We start from the raw sequence: 10,401 nt of genomic DNA on the forward strand, positions 1-10,401 counted from the left end.
ACGCAGGTCATCAGTTGATGTTCCAAGAAATGAAGAAATGGTAGAAGGTCAACGTTGCCTCCAATTAAGAGAATTTAAAAAAAATTTCAGAATCTTTTGTGTCAGGCTTATAGCGAAGCTTTTAAAGAACAAGAGAATGTCAGGGACAGTTTCCTTATATTCCATGAAGAAAAAAGGGAGGGCTTGGCAGTCCATAGTATGGGTGAAGGGCATGAAATTCAGAGTCACACAAGGACATGTCAGACTCTACCCTTGACTGTACAACCTAAAGCAAATTATTTCCCACTCTTTGGCCATTACTTAACTCAACTGCAAGTGGGAATGATAAAACCAACCTCATAGACTTGTTGTGAAGAGTTTAATAGGACTATACTCATAAAAACTTCACACAGTTACGTAATATGCTCAATGAATGACATCAGTGGCAGTATTATTTACATTTAAAACAAGAAAGCTCACCAAGATCCTGACTTGGAAATGTTTTGGAACTGGTTAGAGAGGGTAGTTTCATAACACCATGAATTTTCTAAAGGTAACTGAACAGTAATTGCTTTAAAATGCTTACTTTTATGTTACGTGAATTTTCCATAAAAAAGATTCTCATTTGGAAGAGGGTCATAAGTTTCAGGCACACTTCTGAGCATGAGCCAAGTTTTTCCTGAGAGTTTTGAGTCAGGCTGGAGAGTAGAGGATAGAATGTTGATTGGTGAGGTTGGTGGAGGGGGCAGGATGTAGCTGTCAAATATGTTTGTTCTGTTTCCTCCATCTCCCATGTCCAAGACTTGGCTTGTGGCTCTCTGTGCCTAGACTTCCCTCTTTTCCCCTACTTGGTGAACTCCTCCCACAAGACCCAATTCAAATAACACCCCTTCTAAAAGGTCTTCCCAATCCTCAACCCAAAGTAGTATATTATCACTAATAATTACTAATTAATACTAATAATATCCTTGAAGACTTTAATTTATTCAGGTCTGCTCTTCCACTAAGAAGTCCCTAAGAACAAGAACTGTGCCTAGTTCACCATGTCCAAAGCTGAGGTCATTATGTGCCTCAAACCTGCTCCTGATCTGTGTCTCCAAAACAGTAAATGACATTTCCATCTATCCTCCACATTGGATCCCACCCTCTCCCCCTTGCCTCCACACAGCCAACATACAACCAAGTAAAAATTCATTTTTCCTTCTACATCATTCTCCAACTCACTGGGTCCTCCCCCATCCTCATGGCCTCATCTCCTCTCTTACCTATAGCCTCCACTTCCTCATCTCTCAGCTTATAGCCTCAGCTTCTCCAAAAATCTAATAAACCTTTCTGAATCACAAATCTGATCATTTTTTCCTCTGCTTAAAACCCTTCTGTGGCTTCCTACTGCTTCTAGACAGAATGCAAACACCCCACCAAGTTGCATAAGGCTCCATAGGGTTTGACTTCTGCTGATGGCTCCAGTTTCAAGGGTGAACAGGGCCCCAGATCTCTACTCTAAGAGCTCTCAACCCTACTCTTTGAGGCTCTTACATATTGCCTGCAACTCTCCCTCACAACACTGTCTATCCTTCCATTGAAAATCCTTGTTGGCCCTTTAGAGGCTTACCCTGAACCTACAAGGTTGACCAGGTGCCATTTCTGGACTTTTACAGTTCCCTGGGTCCCCCTTCCTGGCCCTTACCCATCTCTTTGTGTCCCACTATTCTGCCTTGATTTCTCTGCTAAGGTGCCCCACCCAATCCCTGAGCCTTCTACCTGTGCCTTCCCTTCCCACCTTGAGCCTGCTGCCTATGCCCCTGATCCTTGCACTGACCCTTTTGTCTGTGCTCCATTATCCCAAGCTGACCTCTCTGCCTGTGCCTTCTCATTCCAGGACTATACATTCTGAGCTGTCACTGCCTTGTGACTGGTCTGTCTCCCCTCTAGAGTGAAAGCTGCATAAGGTCAGGGCCCAGGACTGTCTTGGTCACCCCTATGTCCTCAACATCACCTATCACAGGCTGACAAAAGTAAAGGGTTCAGTGAAAACTGGGAATGACTCTTAAATTTGTTGAATGGCTTATGAGTTGGGTGGGGGTGGGTGAAGATACCATGGGAGGGAGAATTTTCTGAGAGGATATTTAAATTGATCCAATGGGAGTGACCTACCTCAGAATGCTCTTAAGACATACCTGTGTTATGGAGGCTCCTTCTACTTAGTGTGACCCTTGAAAACTGTGGGAGGTAAATACTCTGAAACATAAGGACCTTCTTGTTTTTAAGAACCTACCCAAAGTTTGGTTGGCTTAGGACAGCCCTCCCTGTGTGGATCAGAGTTCAAGTACTTGCTGAGCATTTATTGTGTTCTGTCAGATCTCAGACAGAGACTTTCTGAATGTCAGCTGTATCTCCCATAATATGGGCACAAGCACAGTTCCTGTTTCACAGGTTTGTGAGCATCAAGGGGTTCGAGTGGGTAATGATTTGTTCATAGAGCTGACACAGATTACATGCTTATTAACTAATTGCTATTGTTATTATTATCATTCATGGTATAGTATAAGGTTTTCCTTCCTTTCATCCCAGCTCTGAAGGCTCAATCTCTAGCAAGGTGAACAGAGAGCCCACCAGTTTTTCTTCCTCTCCTATCCACCTTCCTTTCCTCCAGCCCTCTGCCGACCATTCTTAGCTAGACCCCTACTGCTAGCCCCACCCAGGCCACCCCTCTTCACCTGTTTTCTCCTCCCACTAGCCCTGGGTATTTGGTCAGGGACAGTGGCAGCTCTAGCTCAGCGGGGCAGGAAGCTCATGGTGTAGTTTGGTGGGATGGTGGCAAAGCCCACATGTTTGGGGGACACATCAATATCTTGGGGTGACTGCTGGAACTTAAAGTAGAAGTTCTGCATGATGGTGGTAAGGAAGAGGAAGAGCTCCATTCTAGCCAGGCCTTCTCCAAAACAGTACCGCTTTCCTGAAAAGACAAGTGGGAGGAGGTGAGGCCCACTCCTCTCCCAATTCCTGATGTATTCTCCTGGGGAGAAGGGGATGTTCTGTCGAGGCCTGAGAGACCTTCACAGAAGCCCCTAACATCCCTCAGCCTCAGTGTCCCTTGAATGCGGGATGGGGGTGAGTCATATCAAGATGTAGCAATGGGAATTTACATGACCCTTCCTCTGAAACACACTAATATGGCCACTGTGCTGCTATCTCCTTCTTAGGACTCTGAAGAATTTCAGTGACCTTGGGTAAGTCTCTGAGTCACTGTGGGCCTTGACTTTCCTCATCTCTGAAATGGGTACAATCATCCCTTTCTTTCTGCCTGGGCTTAGGTACTTGGTATTTATGAGGTTTGCAGTTGGTTGGCTACAGGGTAGATCATAAGAGGGACTTCCAAGCTGAGGAAGATACTAGGCTACACCTCAGAGAGGGGAACTGGGATGAAGGGGCCCCTGTTGGTGTGACTGGTGGCTTGGCATCACACAGTGGACTCTTACCGATGGAGAAGGGCACAAACGCATCATTCTTCTTAAACTGCCCCTTCTCATCTAGGAAGTGCTGGGGGTTGAAATCAAGAGGGTTGGAGAAAAACTTGGGGTCCTTCAGCACAGAGCCCAGCATTGGAAACACTTCGGTGCCCTGGTGGGGAGGTGGAAGGGGATTTGATAAGTGGGAGGGGGAATGTGTGTGCTGAGAGTTCATGGAGTTAGAGGGGGTATTTGTGTACTGTAGGTGAGGAGAAATGGGAGGCAGGGTATTCAGGGTCTTTCCTGAGGTAGGAGCTTTGGAGGACATGACTTTTATGTCCCTGTGACCAAAAGTTCAGGGATCCTGGGGTCTCTGTCTCCTGGGGCAGGGGATTTGGGGGTCATGGGGTCATGTCTCTCAAGACAGGATATTTGGGGGCCATGAGAGTCTTGTCCCAGAGGCAGGCAAGCCTGGGGAGTGAAGTTAATGTCGCCTGAGAAATGGAATTTGGGGGACATGGACTTCATATGTACCTAAGACCTAAGGCAACAGGTCTTAGGTACACATGGGATTCAGTTGTCTCTAAGTGGAAAAGTTGAAGGGACATGTGCTTGAGGAAGTCTGCAGTTGAGGGAGTCAGACAGGCACTGGAAAGCTTGTAAGGAGAGTGGGGTGTTGGGTCAGAAGGATCAGGTTTGAGGTCCATGTAAACTGGGTAAGGCCAGCACCTTGGGGAGCAGGAAGTTTCGAAACTTGGTGTCCTTGGTGACTCTATGGGGCAGGCCCATGGGGAGCACATCTCCGAATCTTTGGATCTCGTGGATTACTGCCTCTGTGTAGGGCATCTTGGCTCGGTCTTTGAACTTGGGCTGACGGTTCTTGCCAATCACCTGGTCAATCTCTTCATGGACCTTGGCTGGGGGATAGGGGAGAATATGTTTAGGTACCTAGGGTTCTCTGGGCAGGATGATAATCCAAATCTGTACAACTGGATATATGACATGTATGACTTCATGTGTGACATGGAGAAAGCATTCAAAACAGGTTGTACAGAGACATTGTTGGCACTGGGTCCTGATGACCTGGTTTTGCCAGAATTATGGGGGAAGCTATGAGGGAGGAGACTTGGGGATTGGTAGGCTCAGCACAGGAGCAATTAACTAATAAGTTCAGATTGTTTTAGCTGAATATCATGACCTAGTGTTTGTTTACCAGGATGTGTTTGAGGGCCCAGGGGTTTGAGAGGTGAGGATGCACAGTGGGCTCAGAGGAATTTTCAGAATCTGTGGCCTCCATTTCCTTGTGTCCTCCAGCTTTACCTGCCACATCTGGGTGCTTCATGAGCAAGAGGAAGCCATATCGCAGAGTTGTGCTGACCGTCTCGGTGCCAGCAAAGAAAAGGTTAAGTGTGGTCATCACCAGGTTCTTCAAGTAGAACTCTGTGTTGGGGTTCTTCTGTTCCTGCAGAGAGGGGAAGCTTCAGGCCTAGCCCACTCCCCTGATGCTCTCAGATTCCAAAGGTTGTAAGAATGGCCCCAGTTGTGCCAGGCCTTTTTCCAGGCTACTGGTTCTGCCTCAAATGCTCTTCTCACACTCTTTGCCCAGCTGACTATCTGTCCTTTAGCTACCAGCTTAGTTGCCACTTTTTAATTGTAGAAATATTTAGAAAGGGAGGGGTAGAGACAGACAGTGAATGAGAAAGAGAGGTAGAGAGACCATGATAGATTGCCTCAGAGAGAGTTGAAGAGATATTTTCTGAAACACAGACACTTTTCAGCAGCTGTACAGTATTCCCTCCCCCAAAACCTTGCAGCTTACTATGGAGAATCCACTCCCTGATCCTTTCTTCTTGAACTTCAGACTCCATAAAGCCCCGTCTCCTTTCTTCACAGAAAGGGGACTGACATCCAGCTGGGAGTGGGGACCTTCAGGTGTCACATAGTAAAGCCAGGTCACCTGTCCATACAGGTTACCTGACAACTAGGGGATGAAAGGTAAGAGCATGGTGGCCAAAAGCACCGGCCTTAGAGTTTGAGAGGCCAGGGTTTGAGCTAGGTTCCACTGCTTCCTCACTGTGTGACCTCAGGCATGGCACTTATACTCTCTGGGTCTCAGTTTCCTCATTCCTAAAACCAAGATCATACTAGATCCTCTACAAGAACTGGCACAACTGTTAAATAGGTGAAAACCATAAAGTTATTAAAATAGTGCCTGTTGCATGACAGTGTTATAGATGTGCTTGTGCTTATGATTTGCACATGCAATTCCAGCCCATAGGTAAGGGCTCAGTAGAGAGAACAGTGATGGTTAACTCATTGGAGTTGTGACGATTATTATGATGTAGTGGGAAAAATAAATGGGCTTCTTTCCCTCCCAACCCCCTGTGTGACTTCTCTCTCACCACTGACTGCTGACATGTACCTCCTGCATGCGGATGAGGAAGGAGTCAATAAAGTCCCGTGGGGTGTTGGGATCCAGCGTGCGTTGGTTCTGCTCCACCTTCTTGGCTATAAAGTCCTCCAGACCCTGAAGTGCCTTAAATGCCTGTTGCTGTGGCCCTGGCAGGTGTTTCATCACTGAGTGGAACATTTCATATAGCTGAGGGTGGGACATGGAGACGAGAAGGTAAGGGAAGGACACGAGTTGACGGACATCATCAAATAGGAGCAGGACTTGTCTCAGGGCAAGGGAGGCACTGGTTTAAAGGCACCTGTCCTGATGTTTAGGCATTTAGATGGGGCTTGATGGAGTAGATATCTTAATTTTCATGTGAGTTAAGTGTGAAGTCCCTTGTCCTAGAATTTAGGTAAATTGTGTTGGGATCCATATCCAGAATTCTTCCCTCCTTCCCTCTCTCTTTTTCTCCTTCCTTCCCTCCTTCTGTCCTTTCTTTGCTCCCACCCTCCCTCCCTTCCTTCCCGTTTCTGTAGGGAAAGTATAGCTGAGATATCGAGGTATCAGAGAGCAGGTTTAGGGTACCTCTCCTGGGTTGACTTGTGCAAGGGAGAAGATTGGTTTTGAGGGGATGGTGTCCATAGGAGGATAGGATTTGGGGCACCTGAGTCCATGTGGGAGAGTAGATGGTTAGTTGTGGTAGGGTCCACATTGAGCCAGGGCAGGACCATTCACCTGCCCCATAGACGTAGCTGTGAACTGGAAGCTTTCCAGCATCATGTGCAGCAGTGACAGGAACTCTTTGTCCTCATAGTCAAAGCGGTCCCCAAACACAATGGAGCTGATGACATTGGAGACAGTTCGGCTCAGGAAGAAGGTGGGGTCTATGAGGGCGCCTGTGAAGAGGTGTGGGGTCAGTAAGTGAAAAGAGATTTGGGAGAGTGAAAACTTAGTGATGTGATACCACCAGTCTGTGAATTCCAGGAACACCTTCCTCCAACCCAGTTCCCTTCCCAGGTCAGAAAGAACCTGTCTCAGTAGGGTGTTTTCCTCCTCAGTACCCTGGGGTCTCCAGCTCACCACGTGTGGCCTGAAGGGCCTCAAGGAGGAAGCCTGCCTCCTCCTGGATTCGCTCTTCAATGCCCCGCTTGCCCACTCCGAAGTCCCGCAGCGTGGTGATGGAGAAATGCCGGAGCTGCTTGGCCCGCTCCCCGTTGCTGAAAGCCACGCCTGAGGAGGCAGGGTAGGAGTGGGGACTGGGCTTAAAGGGGGGCAGGGCCTGAAAGTGTTGGGGCTGGGGGAAAGAGAGAGAGAGAGAGAGAGAGAGAGAGAGAGAGAGAGAGAGAGAGAGAGAGAATGACACACGGAGAAATACAAAAAGAGAGACCAAGTTGTACGGAAATGATAAGGAAAGGTGAAAGATGGGTGCCCAGAGAACTAGTGAGATTCAGAGACACGCACATGAAGAGAGGGAGATAGTGGAGGGAAGGAGGGAAAGTGAGATATCTGGAGATCTGGGAGGTGGAAGTAAAAATTGAGAAGGATCCTAAAACTGAGGTAGAGAACGGTGAAAAAATATATAGGGAGAAACAGAGAAAGTGTGGAGAAAAGAGAGTATTACCAAGAAATGGAGGTATGAGGAACTTGAAAGAGAAATAGTGTGAGCTTCTAAGACAAAGGAAAGAGAGGCAGGGGGATGGAGAGAGAAACAAGGAGAAGCACAAAAAATGAGAAGGAGAATAAGATAAAAAGAAACATGGAGATAATGGGACCAGGCCTCCAAAGCAAAAATCCCAAGAGCTTCTAAGACATACAGAGAGGAGAGAAGTTTAATGAGAGAGAACTGGGAGATGGGGCAGAGAGAAGCAGGGAGATGCAGACACACTAAGACAAGTTGGAGGTATCACAGGGATAAACAGGGATGGAGACAGAGATGGAGAGGAAGGGTTCTGACGTAGCCCTGAGTGGGTGGGTCAGTTGGCAGAAGAATTCTGAGGAAACTAAAGCCACTAAGTCTGCTTGACCACATTCCCCCACAGAGGATTCCCCTCACCGTAGCCTTTGCATATCCATTCGAAGGTGGCCTGCTCGCCTCGCCCACTGAATTTCTCTGCCTGGTCCACCAGAGCCTCCTTCACTGCCTCCTGGCCACACAGAACTACCACCACCCGTGGGCCCAGGTGGACTGTGAACACTGGACCATAGCGCTCCCTGATCTGAAGGAGGGGGCAGAAGTGGTGAGTGTGTGAAGCCTCAAGTCTGAACTGGCTCTGTACCCAGCCCTCACAGAATGGCATAAATTTTGCCCAGGTTCTGACAGTCAGGGGCCTGGACATACCAAGATCTGGTCTTTCCTGGCTAGAACCCTGACACTAAACCTTCAGAACGTCCCCTTCCTAAGAGTTCAGTCCACCCTTTCCAATCCCCTGCTACCAAGTCCCAGCCAGCCTGCAGAGGCCCCCAGCCCCACCCTACCACCCATCTCCCTGCCTCCTGACACCTTCATGAGAGAGTTGTACATCTGTGCTGTGTTCAGCTGCAGGTAGTTCCCGATGAAAGGCAATGCGGGTGGGCCAGGAGGGAGCTTTCCCCAGCACTTCCTTTGCTGCCAGACAGACATCAAGACCATTGTAGTGAGGCAGGCCAGCAAAGCCACCAGGAGCAGCCCTGAGGGCAGCATGGTGGTACTGAGAATGACAGTGAGATGGTGATGGCTGGGATGGTTTGCCTTTATACCTCCTGGGACAGAAAGGTTGATTTTGGTTCTGATTATGTAACTGTCTCATATCACCTCCCAATTACAATCCCTCCTGGACTCCCAGCCTAGCTTGGGATGCAGCCAGCAGCTTATGAGGCAATTAATGAGATTTACAGGAATTGGGCCAAAGGCTGAATTTGTGGCTCCTTGTGAGGGGCCTGCCCATGGCTGTTGACTTGGGGGGACAATAGACACATTGCAGAATGGAGTGTTCTGAAGTTTTTGTATGTGTGAGCCCCTAAGCTTGTGATTTTGGGTCTCAGAGTGAGAAGGGACCTAAAGTTGTGGATTTTGGGATCTGGAGAAGAGGAACCAAAGATTTAAGGGTATTGGAATGAGAAAATATGTGCTGTGGATTTGGGGGTGCTTCTCTGAGGGGTGATGTAGGTTTAAACATGTGAGAATGAGAGAAACAGACAGAGAAACAACTTCAGATACTGAGATCTGTACTTCTGAGAGTGGACTGCTGAACAGGAGCTTAATACATGTATTTCTCTGCTGCTGCTCCTGCTGCTGCCCATGCCTCTGCTGCTGCAAATTTCTGATCCCCATGGTTATAAGGAAAAACATTCACTGCACTCCTTGGTACAGTTAAGGTATTAATTCAAAGTGGTAGTTTCATTTTGAACATTCTGCCATAACATGGCATGGACAGCCACTGAAGCAGCAGGAGTATATATGGGTCCTGGTGAGTAGTCTGCTCCTAGGAGTACAGACCTCGGCATGCTAAATGAAGTTGCTTTGTCTCCACCACCCTCTGAGTTTCCTAAAGAAGGACCTTTCATGAGGGGCCACCCTATGGGTCCATATATTATACAGCACAGGATCTTTCCTCCGAGTGCTCCACAGATGAGGGGTCAAAGTCTGTTTGGACACAGAACTGATGGTCACAGGCTAGTCTTTGCCCTGAGCCCAGTGTGAGTCACAGCTTCATTCTAAGAAACACAAATAGGTCCAGGGCAAGACAAATGACCCCAGGTGACATTGAGGAGGCCCCAAACCCTATAGCCCTGTCCCTAAATGCTAATTAACTAGTAGAACTTTCAGCTCGGGCCAGCCAAATCTATAACAGAAGTTCAATAGGACCCAACAATGCAACACAAAGCAGCATAGCTCTGATTAACATTGGCTTCCCTGGTGGGGGAGCCCGAGCCTGTATTCCAATGTAGTTAGCAAGATTTAGATTACCTGGGCAAGGATGAAAACTTCAGTTGATCCAGGCACCAGTCCGGCACCTAGAATACCAAATCCCAGCCAGGCAAGGATGAGAAAAAGGGCAATTCCCTTCTCGGAACTTACAACACCACATCAACCACCAGTAGTCCCTGGGACAGTCTATAAAAGGGTCATGATGAAATCCAGCATGTGGTTTGTTTATTCACCTCTGGCTCACTAATCTGAGCAGCAGAGTCAAGGGATGGAAGCAGAGTGGGGGAGCTGATGAGCCAAGAGAAAAGTTAGGCCAGAGAAACAGGGTATTTGAAACATGGTGATTCAGAAAAAGCTGGATAAGCAGATCCCTCTCCACAGCACCTTGAGTGAGGACTCCCACGTGTATTCATGCATGTTCATGGAGCAGTTGACAAGCCACCAGTATCTATTATAGATGTGATGGCTGAATGGGACCACCGGCCCATTCAGAAAAAGATATCAGGAGAATTTGGGGAAAGGATAAACCAAAGAGAAACAAAACAGGCAGATGCAAGCAACCACAGTCTCTGAGGTGTGACTGAAAGACAGAGGAAGGGACTAAGCATGGACCAGAGATGTCCTAAGCACAGTCAAATGGAGGATTATGGATACAGCCACTGGGGCTACCG

General features: G+C 47.8%; 1 protein-coding gene across 2 annotated transcripts; it reads right to left on the reverse strand.

The window, feature by feature from the left end:
- Positions 1-944: 944 nt before the first annotated feature.
- On the reverse strand, positions 945-8,536 carry LOC123823893 (cytochrome P450 2A13-like). Of its 2 annotated transcripts, XM_045846943.1 has the most exons (9): positions 8,324-8,536; positions 7,877-8,039; positions 6,904-7,053; positions 6,559-6,719; positions 5,851-6,027; positions 4,749-4,890; positions 4,158-4,345; positions 3,459-3,600; positions 945-2,935 (listed from the first exon to the last, which is right to left on the reverse strand). In XM_045846943.1, the coding sequence occupies exons 1-9, from the start codon at positions 8,501-8,503 to the stop codon at positions 2,754-2,756; spliced, it is 1,485 nt and encodes a 494-aa protein (XP_045702899.1). In that variant the 5' UTR covers positions 8,504-8,536; the 3' UTR covers positions 945-2,753. The 2 variants fall into 2 exon arrangements, with proteins under 2 accessions (XP_045702899.1, XP_045702900.1); XM_045846944.1 differs by lacking the exon at positions 7,877-8,039 and having other exon boundaries at positions 6,904-7,117.
- Between the last annotated feature and the right edge of the window lie 1,865 nt (positions 8,537-10,401).

Source organism: Phyllostomus hastatus, unplaced genomic scaffold, assembly GCF_019186645.2.
Source record: "Phyllostomus hastatus isolate PE091 unplaced genomic scaffold, TTU_PhHast_1.1 phas_contig_5, whole genome shotgun sequence".
NCBI classification, from domain to species: Eukaryota; Metazoa; Chordata; class Mammalia; order Chiroptera; family Phyllostomidae; genus Phyllostomus; species Phyllostomus hastatus.

What these genes read in the sequence shown, in the direction of transcription:
- LOC123823893 (XM_045846943.1), bottom strand. Translation starts at nt 8,503, where the DNA reads ATGCTGCCCTCAGGGCTGCTCCTGGTGGCTTTGCTGGCCTGCCTCACT. An exon ending in CAGCTACGTCTATGGGGCAG is followed by an intron (nt 6,028 to 6,558) that starts GTGAATGGTCCT and finishes TCCCACCCTCAG; the next exon opens with CTATATGAAATGTTCCACTC. An exon ending in GAAACTTCCTGCTCCCCAAG is followed by an intron (nt 3,601 to 4,157) that starts GTGCTGGCCTTA and finishes CCTCCCCACCAG; the next exon opens with GGCACCGAAGTGTTTCCAAT.